This window comes from Rhipicephalus sanguineus, chromosome 11, assembly GCF_013339695.2.
Source record: "Rhipicephalus sanguineus isolate Rsan-2018 chromosome 11, BIME_Rsan_1.4, whole genome shotgun sequence".
Classification (NCBI taxonomy): domain Eukaryota; kingdom Metazoa; phylum Arthropoda; class Arachnida; order Ixodida; family Ixodidae; genus Rhipicephalus; species Rhipicephalus sanguineus.
In genome coordinates, this window is record NC_051186.1 from 65,744,435 (window position 1) to 65,761,865 (window position 17,431).

General features: G+C 49.0%; 2 protein-coding genes across 2 annotated transcripts; both read right to left on the bottom strand.

Annotated features, from left to right (window-relative positions):
• Positions 1-4,597: 4,597 nt before the first annotated feature.
• Positions 4,598-9,913, bottom strand: LOC125756150 (serpin B9-like). The gene is made up of 4 exons (XM_049411155.1): positions 9,726-9,913; positions 8,613-8,997; positions 7,955-8,141; positions 4,598-5,334 (listed from the first exon to the last, which is right to left on the bottom strand). Exons 1-4 carry the CDS (start codon positions 9,905-9,907, stop codon positions 4,769-4,771), a joined length of 1,320 nt encoding a protein of 439 aa, XP_049267112.1. The 5' UTR covers positions 9,908-9,913; the 3' UTR covers positions 4,598-4,768.
• Positions 9,914-11,794: 1,881 nt separating this feature from the next.
• Positions 11,795-17,157, bottom strand: LOC119375090 (leukocyte elastase inhibitor). Its single transcript, XM_049420485.1, has 5 exons — positions 16,995-17,157; positions 15,966-16,129; positions 14,955-15,247; positions 13,152-13,471; positions 11,795-12,206 (listed from the first exon to the last, which is right to left on the bottom strand). The coding sequence occupies exons 1-5, from the start codon at positions 17,142-17,144 to the stop codon at positions 11,844-11,846; spliced, it is 1,290 nt and encodes a 429-aa protein (XP_049276442.1). The 5' UTR covers positions 17,145-17,157; the 3' UTR covers positions 11,795-11,843.
• Positions 17,158-17,431: the final 274 nt, after the last annotated feature.

Here is a 17,431-nt window from a genome sequence, read left to right on the forward strand (position 1 = left end):
CGGAAAATACCACGTGAGCTCGTGTGCTGGGCGTCCACTTCGTCACTGCGGGGTTCGCGTGACTACTAAATAAGTAAATAAATAAATAAATAAATAAATAAATAAATAAATAAATAAATAAATAAATAAATAAATAAATAAAAAGGAGCGTTTGCGTAACCTCACTGGATGACTTTCGGCTTTGAGTCGGCCTAAGCGAATGCTTATAAGTGACCTTATGAGCTTTATCTGACAGCGTGGTTGCAAAGAGAAAAAAAATGTTGAAACAAAGCAAAGGACGTTAACTAATGAAATATAATATTAATAGGCTAAAGAATGAATGCGTAATTTGATAAACCTCACACGGTAATCTTTCTGGTTCTATAATCAAGTTGCGGATGGCGCGAAGAGCTTTCCTGCGACTGAATCTCATTGAGGAAACCTATAAATGGGAAACACGTGTTAAAAATAGTGTTAACAAAAGTCAGTAGAATAGAACTTGGAGGGGGGACGCTTGAGCTTCACCTCAAGAGTGAAATGTGATAGCCTAATCGGGGCTCCGTTCGCATCGCCTTCTCAATCGGTAGCCTCGCTTCGCTTCTCGGTGTACGCCTCAACCATGTCACAAGGAAAGGAACGTCCGTGGGAGTAACATTGGCCTTTTAAAAATATCCTAGAATGCCTACAGCAAGTACAGGTGCAAAGTACCCACTACGCCATAATTATTCCTTTTGAGAATCGGCGAAGTGCCCACTACGCGTCCGTATAAGGCAACACGCGAACCTACGCAGCGGCTCGTTTTGTTGATGCTTTTGCTGGTGATGATAACAAAATATGTCTGAGAGCTTTGTAATGGGTGGGCCTTTAGGCCTTTCACTCGTTGTGCAATGTGCATGTCTGACGCCTGGCGCGATTCTACGCTTCTGCCACGCAATATTACACGCGTTAAGGAGACTCCTCATGTTATATGACATTCGTATAGGCTTTTATTCCGAAGCAGTTCCAAGCGCTGGCGTGGGTCTCCACGTAAAATATGAATTGGGAGTATATTCTGGCCTTCTGTGTTTTGTCTTTTGGTTTTATGTTTTCTTTCTTTTTTCTTCATGGGGTGCAGCGGAGTGTCTTTTTTTTTGTCCGAAGCTTCATTTCCTGAAGACGCACCTTCTCGCTTTGTGTTTATACCACGTCGTCTAATCGTTTTACGAGTCTTTCAATGTATTTAGTGTATTTTAATTAGTAAGCGCTTTATAAGCAATAATTAGCCAGCAGGGTGTGCCACCAGTGTTCGTTTGTGTGGTGGCCACACTTTCATGCAAGAATGGCAATTCAGAAGAACCTTCTTTGTTTGGCTTTGGCTAATTCAATGTTACAGTTAATTTGATCCTGAATACATGGACACGTTCGAGACGGTGCCCATCTATTCTTACGTGTCACAACTCCTGGTACATTTTGGTCTCGCTACTAGTTTTGCAATATCTTTCAAGCTTGACTGCGTGGTTTGGGTGCAAGCGCATGACCCGTGACCCCAATCATGTCTCTTAACGGCTGATGCCTTGGTGGCGCTGGTGCATACTAAATCTGCTAAGGACACATGCACACATCGCATCTGAAGTGCACAATTTCGGCCTGCCTGCCTGCCTGAACATATTTTCTAAATAAAGTAGCAATTCTTGATGAATCATTATCATACATACCAGAAAACTGCACTCTCATTTTCTTTTAAAAAAGGCTGCTCTTAGAGAGTGAGTGAGAAATTTATTGTGTTCCAAAAGTGGCAGAAGCTGAACGCGACTGGAGGTCCCGCTAGCTCAGCCAGGTGGCACCACCCAGGAAAGTGCCGGAAGCTGGAGCCTCTCGCCGATGTCCCGAGCCCTCTGGACTGCCAGGAGTTGGTTGCTGAGCTCCATGCTGCGCATGGCAGCCTCCCAGTAGGGTTTGTCTGGTAATCCTGACCCCAAATTAAAGGGGCACAGCCAGAGCATATGTTCGAAATTGCAGTGCACGTGATTACAGTGCTGACAGTGAGGTGAAATGTCCGGATCGATTCTGTTTAGCATGGCTGGAGTGATGTACGTTTTTGTCGGTAGTTGTCGTAGTGTGACCGCAAAGCTGCTCTGAACATTCCTTGTCTTGTACGCTTAAGTCAAGAACACCTACTCTATATTTGCGCGCTGGCGTCGGCGTCAGCAACATCGACAATCAATGTCATCATAAAATGACGTTTAGCAAGTTTTCACATAGTATTGATAAAGCTCCACTCCCAAATTGAAGCTTAGAATAACAGAGAGCTGAGCTAGTTGGTAAGTATTCATTCTAAAAAGACAGGGCGTGCAAACACGGACATAAGAAAGAAGTAAGGACACCGGTCAGGACTTCCGGCGTTTGTGGTGTCCTGACTTCTTTCTTGTGTCCGTGTTTGCCCGCCCTGTCTTTTTAGAATGAATCCAAAATTGATTTAGGAAAGCGTAAACAAGGAACAAGTTGTTTTATGTGCTAAGCTGGAAGAACAAAGCTTCGTAACCATACGCGCGTGCAGAGTTCCCCATTAGGGAAGAGATGTTCCACCGCAGACCCCCCCTCACCCACCCCTCCCCCCTCCCCTTTTTAGTTGCATTCGAAAGAAACAAGCTTTCAAGCTTCGCAGTCGATGTAAAAAATGAAAATGAAGCGATGACGCGCTTCCCTCAACGACCTACCTTTGCTACCTTCGGTCCTCGGCTTTCCGAAGGGTAAATATGGGAAGTGAACAGCTCTTGGAAAGCGACATCAGTGGTCTGCGTTGCCATTATCGTCAATACCTTCATGGCCATAACCTCGCACGTTAAACAATGCCGGGGCAGGCCCGGCTGAGTAATGGTATGGGGCAGACTTGGCGCCCCCCTCATATGATTAGGGTGGGCGGCCACCCCCCCCCCCCGCCCTCTGCCCCCCTCATGCGCTCGCCTATGCTCGTAACACAACCCGTCTTCGGAGTCCCAGTGACTTGCATGCGTTGCAGGACGAAGCGGTGAAGTATTGACTTTTTAGGGCTACAATTATCTTTGTTTCCTATGGTTGCGAAGTTATTTCTTATATTCGGAAGAACAGCTTTTAGTTACAGCATTACATGGTTTACTGGCAGCAATGAAAAACTGTCCGGCGGGGGGGGGGGGGGGGGACGACAACGTAGCGAAATTTGATTCTGTGGAAGTATGGGCCTACTGCTCCTTTTTAAATCTTTTTTTTTGTCAGCAAGGTCAGCATACTATGGGCTGCGCGTTAGGCCTCCGGGAGCATACTGCTTACTTTGAACTTGTAAGTAGCGGAGCTATTGAATCAGCTAAATAATGTCGTGTATTATGCTTATTGGCTTAATTCGACTGCGAGATAATAAGTAGGTCGGTGCTCTCAATGTCGTCCAAGGTGAAGTTCACTGCAAACCGCAACAACCCTCAACGACAGCCTTGATCCTCTTTTTGCCACTTCGAGGAACTTGTAGAGTGACTGTTATTTGCTAGCGCTGCATTGTGCGTGATATGCGAATCTGTCGAGAGCCTACAAAAAAAATCATCTCGTGAATCTATAGTGTTGGTATTATTCGTAGTCACTAACTTCACAGTGCTGTCACACTTCGCACATTCGTCGAAATACAGTAAAACCTCGGTGATACGATCACGGCTCGTACGAATTTCGGGGTGATACGAATTTTTCTATGGTCCCGGCCAAGGGACATTAGCCTGCAATGTATTGGAGTACGGTTGTTGCGAACCGATTTGCACCCCGCAACGTTTGATACGAACGTGCGCTGGCGCACAGGTACGAACAGGTGCTGCCCGTACTGTCGCGGAAGACGTGGCAGTCACGCACGGGCGTGGGCATGCGCGCTACGCGACCATCAACGGTGCCTCGTGGCCTCCCAGAGAGTGCGCGCGAATCTTGGAGGCCTTTAGGTGCCTTCGCGTTTAGATTACAGATAACGTTCACGTCGCGTTTTTTTTTTTTTTTCCGAAGTGTTGACGCGTGCTCCTATGCTCGAGGCAGCAGCGTCTTTGTACTGTCGATACAAGCCATGTCCCCGCAATCAGACGTTCTATGAAACGAGACTGAAACTTGGGCTACGGGTCCGTCATGAAGTCCCATTAAAGGTGGACGAAGACCCCGAGAGACGAAGCGGACGGTCTTGGCGAAGGAGCTTGGCCTCTATCTATCGTGTGCAAAGCGCTTCTTAAGTCACTTTCGCCGCAGTACTGTAGTGTCATGCAGAATAGCGTAGTAAGATTAGGAAGGGGCTACTAACGGTCACGGAGCACAACACATCTGGTTCATTTAATTACTCACGCGCGCATGCACCGTATATTTACGAGTACTAGTATGATCATTGACGTCTAAAATCTTTACTGGCAGTCATTCAGAGCTGTTCATGACGTCGCTGCGGCCCTGAGAATCACTAAATCAAAACGTATGCCAACTTTCTTTGGTCGCATACTAATTTTCCATGTTTTCTGGTGATACGAATTTCAGATCATACGAATATTTTTGGTAACCCCGCAAGATTCGTATCACCGAGGTTTTACTGTATGTGCGTGTCATATGTGTGGGTCAGTGACCTATCCTGTGGCGTAGCCTGCACGCTTCTAGATGTGAATGACGACGACAAACTTATTTGTAATTGTTTCGTGGCCGCTCTGATTCAACAATACAACGCACACCACACGAAAGAATTTTCAACACTTTGCACTGTGTTATCGCTTTTCGTATTTATTTGTCTGATATATATTTAGGTGAGCATATGTATACATGTGAATATCGGCTAAATGTAGGGAAGGCAAACTTCCCTCACCGATCCGATGAGGAGTATCGCATCAGGAGCCCTGCTAAGAACTACGAACATGAACGGGTGATCAACAGTGAACGTCAGGCTAGCCTCCGGATCGTCCCACGGGCCAACCTTGTGGCCTTTTTCCTTGGTCTGCAAGGAGGCGCATTGGACGGCAAGCGAAAGGTGGGGTCCCCCTTCGGCGAAACCCGAAGGCTCGGCTTCGTCCGACGCTAAGCACGACAGGTCGGCAACGCCCGGCACAAACAAGTCCAAGACTCCCAACCCGGGCAGCACGTCCTTGAGGTCGAACGTCTGTTTGACGGCGAACTTGGGCAGCTTGACGTCGACGCTCCCTCGGTCTTGGAGGCGGTCCAGACAGCTCTCCAGCCGGGGTCCCGTCAGCGCCGTTTCCAGGGCGGTCAGTCCGTCGCGTTTGCGCGGCAGAATGATCACCATGGACTTCTTGTAGCGCCGGTATCTGAGCTCTAGGGCCGTCGCGTCCAGTTCGTCATCGCAGTCGGCCGTTGGGAAGCGACCCCGTTGATACATGATGGTCACTGCGTCGGCAGGCGAAATGAAAGAAGACATGAGGTATACGTTAAGTGGTGGTTGTTTATGGGGAACTTAGAAAGCGCGCCTATCCATCCGTCCGTCCGGCCGTCTATCTATCTATCTATCTATCTATCTATCTATCTATCTATCTATCTATCTATCTATCTATCTATCTATCTATCTATCTATCTATCTATCTATCTATCTATCTATCTATCTATCTATCTATCTATCTATCTATCTATCTATCTATCTATCTATCTATCTATCTATCTATCTATCTATCTATCTATCTATCTATCTATCTATCTATCTATCTATCTATCTATCTATCTATCTATCTATCTATCTATCTATCTATCTATCTATCTATCTATCTATCTATCTATCTATATCTATCTATCTATCTATCTATCTATCTATCTATCTATCTATCTATCTATCTATCTATCTATCTATCTATCTATCTATCTATCTATCTATCTATCTATCTATCTATCTATCTATCTATCTATCTATCTATCTATCTATCTATCTATCTATCTATCTATCTATCTATCTATCTATCTATCTATCTATCTATCTATCTATCTATCTATCTATCTATAACAACGTCGGCTTCTATGAAGTGAACCGTGTCATCCGGCAAAAAAGTGACGTATATAGTGAACATCACTGCAACATCGACGACGACGCCGATAAAAGTTTGCCCAGCTTATCCGCCATTGCGCTCTTCTTGAGGTAGTAAAAAGGTTTCTGACGAGGACAGGTACGCACCCTGCTTGTGGGCTCCGGAAGAATCGTAGAAGACTCCAGAAGTGGTGTCCTTGAGGTGAAACTTCCACTTCCAGTCAGCCGCTCGCAGTGACGTCACGCTGGCCACCAGGAGAGATGTGGTCTCATTCAGAGCGCCCTGAGGGATGGCGTTCTCGCACTCGAAGGCCGACATCACGTGTAGCCACTCGTTGACGCGTTCCCTCACGCTCGCGCCATCTGCGAGCGGTTTGTCGATCCCTATGTCATTTTAAAGAGAGGCTAAAGAGAAGGACGATTTTTCTCGCATGAGTAAATTACTCTTTTATCATATCCAAATGAACCGCTCTTGCCGCGGGAAGACGCTTAGTAAGCAAGGAAACGCACAAAAAGAAAAATGCGGGCGGGGACGGCCTTGAAGTTCCCGCACAAATCGCCGTGATGTCATAGATTTTGATGGCGTACTGTAGGGCTTGCGCAGTTCTTAATCGGCGAATGGGGAATACATTGTCCTCTGAGAGGGTTAGGCTTCCTGACATCCCAAGTTTCAAGAAGTTTTCCTCGCCAAGATACGAAAAAACACTGTGAAATTCCTGTCGTCACGTACGAGGATTTTGGCGCAAAACTTAAGATTAAAACTACGACCCTGATTTTCTCTTCTAACAAATAAACCTATGATGGTGAACTTAAGGATGGTAGAAATTTCAGAGTACAATTTATCGATGTAAACTTATTCATTGCTTCCCTTTATAAAGTGAAGAGATACTATTAAAGAGATACTACAGTATCTCTTTAAAGACAGAAATTGTGGCGAATTTTCGTAAGGGTGACTTACAAAACTGCGAAACATTAGCCGCATCCTCGTGACATGCACTGGTTGCGTGCCTTTAACGCCACTATAATGCTATTACACGCGATAGTGAGAATACGGGTTCAGGAGGAAAGGAGACGACCGTTCACCTTAAGTGCTCACTTTAGCGCGAACCCTCACGTACACGCAACCATCACGGTGATGTGCGGTTTCTATGACGCGATAAGTGAAGCGTGCGTCACTGTTCATGCATGCGCAGGTAGGCGCTGCATGTCTCCGCCTTCCGCGGGTCAGTATCGCTGTGCAACGCTCGACCCGCAATGTCTAGTGAAGCCCAGGAGGCAGCGTCCACCGTAGATGCTGCGCCAATGGTTGTGATGGAGTCACTTTCGATGCTACCCGAAGCAGTGTCATCTGTAAGCGCTCCTTGCGTAGACTATAATGAACTACGAGGGACCTCCCGTCCCAATGGGAAAGCGGGCGACGTCGCAGGCATCTTCAGAGAAGGCGTTGGCCCACGAACAACTATACGCCTCGCTACGCTGCGAGTTCCAACGGAGGCCACCTTCTTTCCTCCTCGTCCTCTCAGTTCCCACTCACGTGTGGTAGTAACGGCGGAATTCAAAACACGCGCACCCGCTACACATAGCCATCCACTGCGGCCCGCAATAGTCGAAGCTGGTTAATAAGAGCCAACCCTAGCGAACAATAATATTATCTGGGCTTTTACGTGCCAAAACCATGATATGATTATGAAGCACGCCGTAGTGGAGGGCTCCGGAAATTTAGACCATCTGGTGTTCTTTAACGTGCACTGACATCGAAAAGTACACGAGCCTCTAGCATTTCGCCTCGATCGAAATGCGACCACCACGGCCGGGATCAAACCCGCGACCTTCGGGTCCAAATCTAGTCAACATTATCAAGTGTCAACCAGTGCTCCTATTATGTGTCCGGGGACACATAAAGTTCGTAACGGCTTTCCAATGGAGCTCTCATTCAAAATGAGGTAATCTCGTGCTCCGTATTTTCTCCTCACTGTAGATTTAAACGGTTGTCACCTAGTGCGAAATCGGCGTGCTGGTGCTCCACAAGCAGGGAGTCAGTGACCGTGCGTAGAGGAGTGCCCGGAGCGGTACTAGGGACCACGTGACTGCCCGTGATGAGCTGCGTCTTGTTGTTGAAGCAGAAGTAGCTGAAGCCTCCCGCCAGGCCGGTGAGCTTGTACGCGCGACGCTGCATGTACAGCTGCACATGAATATGGAAAAAAATGTGCGATGAGACAGACAAAGTGGTGTGGCAGTTTTATGAGATATGTGGCAAACCTACGGTCCAGAGTATCGCTTGCTTTGTTCTGTTCCGATTTGATAAACGCAGCAAGAGGGGACAATTCTTACTCATTCTAACGCGCTGCACTAAAGAACAAAAATGCTAATTGGACTAGTTGGTACTATACCTCGTGCTTAATACTGCAGAAAGTATAATATTAGTATCTCGGGTTTTACGAGCGAAAACAACAATATGATTGTGAGGTCCGCCGTAGTTGAGGGCTCCGGAAACTTTGACCATTTGGTGTTCTTTAACGCACACTGACATCGAAAAGTACACGGGCCTCTAGCATTTCGCCTCCTTCGAAATGCGACCGCCGCGGCCGGGACCTACACTTCAGAAATTACGAGGGCAATTTGGGAGAAACGAAACGAGACCAAGAAACCTAACTTGCGCCGTAGTGAGTACGTAAAAAAGAAGATGCCCGCACGGCAGGTGAAGGTCATTGTTCGGGGACAACATTAACTGCAGCGGGTGCAAACGCTTTTGTAGAGTGCAGGAAAGCAATTGCTGCGCAGCGATGTGTTCAAGGAGGGCCACCTTGAAATCTTCGTCTTGGATGTTGTGCAGGTGCAGTGCTTCGGCCAGTTGCTCGGCAGTGCGCCCGCCCGAGAGAGCCATCATCGTGGCCATCACGGTCTGCACGGCCACGGGAGAGAAAAGCAGGTTGGACGGGGTTCCAGTGGCGGCCCCGGTGGCTGCTCTCAGCTCTAGGTACACATCCACGGCGAACTGGAGCATGGCGCCGTTGATGTCGTTTTCGTTTTGCGGTAACCTATACGCGGAAATAAGAAAGTGCGCCGCGTTAGTGTGCCTCCGTTTCATATGATACCAAGGTGGCTATGCATGAGCTGACTGAGCATATAAATGGCTGCATTCGGCAAAGATAAGTCCACCCATTAGAGCGTAAGCCATTATGTCTGACGCACTTTACCTTGATGTTGATTATGTAGCGTTTATCGCTGCAATACTTTGTAGGCATGGATGGAAACAATTAGGAAAGAGTGTCACGTTAATAATTAGAATTGTTGAGGTTTTACGTCCGAGAACTACGATATGCTCATTAGTTACGCCGTATGGAAGGCTCTGGAAATTTCGACCACTTGGGGTTCCTTAACATTCGGCTAAACTAAGTACACGCGCCTCTAGCATTCCGCCACCATCGAAATGCGGTCGTTGCGGTCGAGGTTCGATCCCGCGACCTTCGGGTCAGCAGCCGAGCATCGTATTTACCGTAGCCACCGCGGCGGGTCTTCTCCGCGTGCTGGACGCCGAGCCCTTACCGCTCCCGCATCACGCAATGACGGCTCATTTTCCACTATTGTTTGCCTTATTTATTTTACGACTGGGCTTCAATGTATTCACGGGATGCTCCCTGCTAGATGTAACCTTTCTTTCCTCTTCCAATAGCGAGCGTTTACTTTACTACTCTATGGAGTAAATGTTTAACGTTTTTTCTGGGTATATGCCGAAGCCTTTTACTGAGTCATGGCGCACACTCACTTTGCTTTGCGGACAGCTGCACGCCGACTGCGGGAACCTAGCGTCTCTAGCTCTGACGAAGAGGTCGGAACGGCGGACTCAGCAGTGTCTGGATTGGTCTTGTTGGCTGTCGAGGTCGTTTCCACTTGCAGGTGACGGGAGGAAGTCGACGGCAGTTTCTTGCCTTTCTTGGTTTTCTTCATGGCTACGAAGTGTCCACGCTAGTTCTTGTTCTTGTTCACCTTCAACTGTGCCTCACACCCACTGTGGGGGATTGGCCGAGAATTGCTGCTGGTTGGCTTTGTTCCGCGATCAAGGTGTACCCACTACGGTAGCCAAACATTAAAATAGCAGAGAGCTTTTGGCGGATCGCGTCCCTGGACGCGATCCCGAACCTAGTCAGCTTGAACACATCCCCACTTGCGCACGCTGATTAAAAGTCAATTTTGGAAGCTTTTATCAAGATATTCAATAATTATGCATCAATAATTCATTGATTCAATATTAATGCTAGAAATAAATGGTTTCCAGTGGGCGCTGCCAAAAACAATTTCCTTCGGACTAGGTAAATGGCGATATGGTTATAGTAAACTATTCATGTCATCATGGCCACTGTCACGGTTGTAACGACATTGTAAAGCGGACGGAACCAGACTGCACGTGCTCATACACGCAAATGGACGAAAGGAAGCAATTTACTCCGTCTTTCCTGCTTAAACTTTGCGTAGCCAACACAGAACACATGCAGTGCAGTGTAATAGATATATACATGGCGTGTATTTCGCACCGTGCTCACTTACAGGCATAGGCGTGCGCAGAGTTTTCCATCGGGGGGGGGGGGGGGACGAAGGTTTATCGCAGCCCCCCCCCCTTGTAAGTCAATGTAAGAGGCAGATTTCGCCCCCCCCCCCTCTTAGGTGACTGGAGGGGGGGGTGAATGTATGGGGCAGATTTTGCGCGCCCCCTGCCCCCCCTGTGCGCACGCCTATGCTTACAGGATTACTATAGACAGGCGCGATAATGCATAGCCCCTGAAGTTTGTTGTCAGCTGCTTAGTCACAATACCGGTTGTGCCGTAAACGTTAGCGCTATAAGAAAGCCACCTGCGTAGAAGTTGGTGCACAGAGTGACAGGACCGATGGTCCAGCTGTTTGCGCGCGTCGACCGCTGCTTCATGTGCGAATTTTCCCCGTGTGTCTTGAAGCATTGCAGCCTTTGATATTTTAGTATTGCACAGTATACGGGACGGTCACGTACTCGGCCTCCGCGCACGCACCCACAGTGTACTGATGCCCAGTAACGTTGCACTAATATCTCTGCCCAATTCGCGTCGTACCTGTCACCTTGACCGACCTGATCCTCGCGAGCCCGTGCAATATACAAAGACACATCACCTTCTCCGAATGCCTGTAGCGCCGGTCAAGGAAGCAAAGACCACAAAACGGGGGAGTCTAAGCTCGTCTCTGAAGACCTGGACCAACAACGACGTGTCGTCGCCAGGGCCAAGGAGAGGCAGCGAAGGCCAGAAGGTTCCTGGAATGAGATCTCCCACTTACAGGGTAGTAGCGAGACTAGCACCACTATACCGTTTCGAACAACAAACGTTTATTCCTCCTCCTTTTGAATCGGGCTGCTTGATATTCGAAACAGAAATCAATGGGGAATGTTCAGCAGGTGAAACAAACGGAGTGAGCTTCCGACTGAAGATCCAAACCAACGCCTCCTTAGGAGCGTTGTCCAAACAAATGAACGGCAGAGAAGGTCGATGGAAAAAGTAACAAAACAGTACTGACAGACTGGGATCTGTCGAGAGCTTGGTACATACCTTTGTACAACCTTGGTACATACTACAAGTCTCTTCATAGTTCACGTTCGCAGATATACAGGACGAGACCAGCTTATATGACGACGAGATATGAATAACTTGTACACTTCGCGCACGAAAGGAATGCTGAAAATAAGGAAGGTGCTCGCATAATGAATAATTTAATAGCCAGCTGCAAAGAAAGAGAACGGTTGCTTCAGACGCTTACAGACGCTTGAAGGTGCAGTGAAAGCGTGCTAAATGTCGTGCTCTGGTGTCAAACAAACGCAATTCAATCAGACGGCTTTAATTTTTCACGCAAGTAAATATTTCCGCTAAAGCGGCTGAACGTGGCGCACACAACCGGCGAACAAGATCGCTTCCGGATTGTGGCAGCGTATCAGGAAGTAGAAGGGTCGGTCGACCCGGAACCGACCCGGGTCCGTGAGGAAGCTTTTAGGCGTTACCCGAACGTCCTTGGGCGCGGCGGTCTCGGTGCCTTCTTCGTTGACGTCGATGAAGGTCTTGTGCATGGCAACCGAAAGGGCTAGTCCCTTGGTCTGCAGACTGCTACTGCTGCTCTTCTTGGAGGCGTCCTCGCTCATTGCGAAGCCCGGAAATTCGGCTATGAGCGGGTCGAACAGGTCTGTGACGCCCATTGCTTGTAGGACCACCTTCAGGTCCGTCGTATCTTCTACCTGCGCGACACAGTTAACCGACAGCGCGGTTACCGTGTAGAAGCACATTCCAGGGAAATGAAGAAATGTGGACCAGCTACGCGAGTTAGTGTGCCCTTCTCAATGCAATGAGACAACAATAGATTCACTACGGCTCGCGACATTTGCTGCTGTGGTGAGACGATTGAGCACCGTCGGGGCGGCTCTTCATTCTTCTAAACTCAATTTAGTGATCGCGAAAATAGGCTCCGCCACTTAGATGAAAGACTACTCTTGGAGGAAAAAATCCTGAGAGCTTTGTCTAGGCGCCCTTATACGCACAAACCTAAAGGGCTTTATATACTGGAGCGCGCTTTCGCGCTGTGATGGAAACTTACCGATGTGAATTACCAATTAGCCCAATTTAGTCCAGTCATAGTAAGATACCGAAGAGGATTAGGGTGGTGAGGAATACCTCCTCCTTCGTATAGCTCATCTCCCCCCTCCCCCTCCCCCCGAATCCAGTGTGGAAAAAGGGAAGGGGAGGGGGAACACAGACGAAGTTAGAGGGATTAGGGGCACGTACAAAAAGGACAGTTGCGTCTTTTAGCAAGCTAGGCAAATACGGTACGGCAATACAGTACGGTATTACCGTATCGCTCCTCTCTTCTCGCCCGTTGTGCTTTGGCCAATCCCAGTTCCAGTGACAGTGCATCCCTCGAACGACAGTTTCCTCGTTCACCATGGTTAGGCTGAGAAGCAACAGTGAGGTATGACAACCCCATAGTAATCTTTGAAACAAAAAAAAAAAAAGCATGTGTGGTGTTGGGGTGGTTTCATTGCAATTAGGAGCGGCAGAAGCGCAACGAGCCAAAAAGGAGGAGTGTACGGTAATACCGCACCGTATTTCCGTAACACTGCTCGCGTCCTTTATTGCTGCCCTATTCAGTGCCGCGCGTATTGGGGTCAATCCTTGTATACATATACCTTGAAGCGCGGAATCTCCAGCTGCGCGTCCTTCTCGGGATCGAACCCTCGCAGAATAGCGTCCAGGTGGTCAGGCGTCAGCGAGTCTATGAGCTCGCCGAGCCCGTCCACCTGGTCAGGCACCATCAGCGTCATCGAGAAGCGGCCGCCGCTGCCCTTGTAGGGTACATCAACGGCGTGCCCCACGAGGCCGTCGCAGTAGCGATTGAGCCGTGCGGGCGCGTCACCCGACATCATTCGAGTGCGGACGACCCGCGTACGAGACTCGTGGAAGGCGCCAGGGACGGTGCGGTACGGGTCGAACGGTGTGTTCCACTGTCCTGCATGTCGGGAATCGTCGGGTGTTTTCATGGCTCAATAGAAAGCGTGCACAGTTAGACACTAGATGCACTACAGAGATCAGTTTTGATTGTTTTTGCTTAGGGCCATGGCTAATCAGCCAGATGGAGGCTCTGAGATACGCATACTCTGAGGCCTATAGAGCTTAGTAACGTGGAAACGTAAGACAGTTGGTGTTGCATAATGAACCACGGCTCAATTACCGAGATGAGGACGATAAGAAGGACAAGCAGGGCGCTGACTTACAACTGGTTACGAATGGAAGAAAATAAACAGTTGTGTGCCAGTGCCTTGTTGTTCCTTCTTGTTATCGTCCCCTTCTCGGCAGCGGCGCTGTGGTTCATAACCGTGAGGCAGGCAGATAGAGAGAGAGTACACATCTTTTACTCTAACGCAGCCAGAAGAAAAAGAAAAATTGGCGAAACTTGCCTTAAGCCGCGCAAGGCTTGAAAGAGCCAAATTGGACGATTCTGAAGACTAATCTGGTTGCTTTTGCTAGGCCTTAGCTAGGTGATGCAGGTTGTTTCTAGGTTGCTTCTAGGTCGTTGCTAGGTTTAGCTGGTTGATTCTAGGTTGTTTCTACGTTGGTTCTCAGTGCATAGAGATTCGACTTAAACCATAGACAGTCACAAACACGACACGGATGTCCAAACCCTAAAGACAGAAACTCGCGCTGAAAACAAGCGTTCGCACCTCTCATAGATAGATCTACGGGCACGTCGTCGTTGGCGTAGGCCTTCCATCACTTCGGGGTCTTCTCGCAGCCGCCGTTGCCTTTCCCGTTCCCTATAGTATTCTCTCGTTGTATGTACTCGGGGTCTTCGGCTCGCCGCCGTCGCTCCGTAGCCATTTGTTGAGCTAACTGTTGCCTCCTTCATTTTTAATGGACCGGTGGTGAGTTGTGAGATTGACCTAATTTCTGTGGCACATACCCGTTTATGATGGCGATGGTTTTGTGATACGCCGCACACACAAATTACGGCTAGCTCAAAGAGCTTCGCTGATAAAACAAACTCCTTCGGCTGCCAGCGCATCTCCACGGCCTGGTCTGCCGCTGACCATGGGCACATGTTAAGCACCATGATGATGATGCTGGCAGAGCATGCAGGTGCGCTCTGTTCTGATAAGAGATGCTTTTTAAGTTCCACAGCGAATAATTTCGTGACAAGTGGTTGATCATTACACAAAGACAGTCCAATTGTTCCAAAAACATTTAGGAATTTCGCAGGGAAACGAGATCGTTGGTTCATGTGTGTGACGTAACGTCATTGGAAACATTTTCTCGAATTACCTAAACATGGATGAACACGCTAGAACTTTCTTTGGGAGTAGGAATTGCTCGTGTCATATGTAACCACACTTACGTGAATTTCCCCCGAGTACAGAAGGGAGATACTCTACAAAATATGTCTTCACTAACGTTTCGGTCACGGCAAGGCCTTCGTCTTAACATGTTATGCTCACCTTTGAAGTAGAGGGCGCTGACAAGCGCCAGCAGCGTGCCGTAGTCGAAGCTGCCTTCCGGAAGTAACTCCTTTATGCAGAAGCACGTGGTACGCTCGACGCAGGCGTTGATGCTAGACCTGCACGCTTCCGGGTCGGCGTGGAAGCGCTCGGATCCGACGGTGCTCTTGTAGCACCGGTCCAGCGTGGTCTGGTATCCGCCCACAGGCCGAAACCGATCGTCGACGTATAGCCGGTTGGCCAGGCTAAGCGTGATGTGCTCGTCCGTGTGACCGAGCTCGTTGAAGACGTGCCTGCGAGTGGCGTGCAATTCGTGGTGTCGTAACGAGGTTTCGGTTCGTCATTAGGGGAAAGGGGGACACGTCTCCCCCTCTGCTCTCTACCTGTCGGTTACATCAAAAAGAACACAATCCTTAGCATCGACGCAGAAATGAGAATGAGGAAATGACGTGCGTCTCATAACGGCCTGCATCTCGTCCCCGGGTTTCCAAGTAATATGTAGGAAATAGACAGTTGTAGGAATGCAACGTGAGGAGTTCTTGGCTGCCACTGTCGCCAAAAACCTACATCACGGCAATAGCCCCGCGATGACTTGCACTGCAGAGTGCCTATAGACAGAAAATGTAGCAGTATGTAGGAGAGAGAGAGAAAGAGAATAAGAATAAAAGAAAGGCAGGGAGGTTAACCAAGGCTGGGCCCGGTAGGCTACCCTGCACTGGGGAAAGGGGGAGGAGGAAGGAAAGTTATAGATGGGGAGAGAAAAGTCACTGTTTCAGCCGAGCTAGTTCCGGGCTTTATATCGCAAACGGCGAATCAGCCCGGTATCCTTGAGAAAACGCAACAGCGCTGTCGTTGCCTTTCGGAACTGTGATGGGCAGCCACATGGTCCCAACAGTGAAAACGCTTCCGTCGAGGTGATTTAGTGCAGTGCGGAGGTGAAGACTCTCATTTGGGTAAGTCGGGAAGTAACACAAAAGGCGCTCAACAGTTTTGCAATTTCGCGCTGCGTACCTGAAATGCTCGTGCACCGTCCTGACGTCGGCTCCACCGAGGGCGGCGGTCAGCTGTCTTGCCGTGGGACCCCTCGTCCCGGCGAGCACCATTGACAGAGCCGAGCCCACAGCCAGAGGGGAAAAGGCGATGTTGACCGGAATGTCCTCGGGTTTACTCGGAGCCTGCAAAAGGATGAGCAGTGTTTGTTTGCGTTGCACGCTCTAGAAAACGTGCCAATATTGAAGTAAAAAGGCGATCTTGCAATATTTATTGTTGTATCCGTGCGATATATATATATTGGTCGGATGTCATCAGATATATCTATATCGGTCAGACTTCGACCGGAGGTCATCAGAGAGCGTGCAGTTGCCGTAAAGAGCAGCAGGTCATTTAAACGGGAGGTCGTGTTGAAGCTGTTTCGAGGTGTAACGTTTACAAAGAATCAGAGTTATAGCACGGCCTCCGAGATTCAGTCGGCCAAGAGCGGATCTCTGGAGGCTGCGTTTGCCGCATTGAAGCGCGTTTCGTTCCTCTCAGTTGTGCCGAAAATTGCGGAAGCTTCGTGACGTCAGAATGACGTTGCGAAAGAAGAGCCGGAAACAGGGGGCGGCTGCTCGTCAAGCTTCGGCCAATCAACGGCGGCCGAAACGGACAGTTCACTACACGGACAGTTCGAAAATAACTCCCCAGCATTGGCGTGCGCACAATGGAGGCAGGGGGAATCCCCCCCCCCCCCCCCCAATCATAGAAGGGGGCTACAAGTGTGCCCCCACCTTTCCTCAGTCGGACCTGTCCTGTCATTGTTTTGAGGGCAGCGTTATCGCTATACAGGTTTTTGACAATAATGGCGCTATGTTACTAACCAAAAAGAAAAGGAAGCGGGGGGGGGTGCTGCGTTGATGCCTCGAACCCCCCCTCCCCACCCCTTTTACTGGAGAATCATGCCCACGCCTATTAATGGATGGCCGGTTATCGCGACTCCCAAGGCACGCCTATATGCTCCATAGGCCTTGAACAGAAGCTGGATGAAAGAACGCTGAAAGCGACCTTTATGTGGAGCAGTTGCTTAGTCATGTTGGCGGCGAGGGCGTTGCAGACGTGGGCGACGCCTTCGCCGGTTACCGCGACTTTCGTGACGCTCGGCGAGGACGCCCTGGCGGGTCCGGGCTTGCTGAGGTCCTCTTCCGAAGATGGCATTCCAGAACGCGAGAGTGATATGCTGCGCCCCGAAAACGTAATGTTGTAGCGACGATCCTCTCACCCGTGGTCACTATCGAAAGCACATCACTGAAAACTGGCGAATGAATGCACGATTGAAAAAACAAAATGTCATGACGGTGCGAATAAGCGGCTCAAGCGCGCATCGTGCGCTCTTGTTCCTAATCTTGTTCGCCATTTAAATGAAACAAGAACAAGCTGCTTCCGTGTCAGCTTACCTCGAAATTCCCAGTTTCTTCTTTTAGTGACGTACTGCTGATGATGAT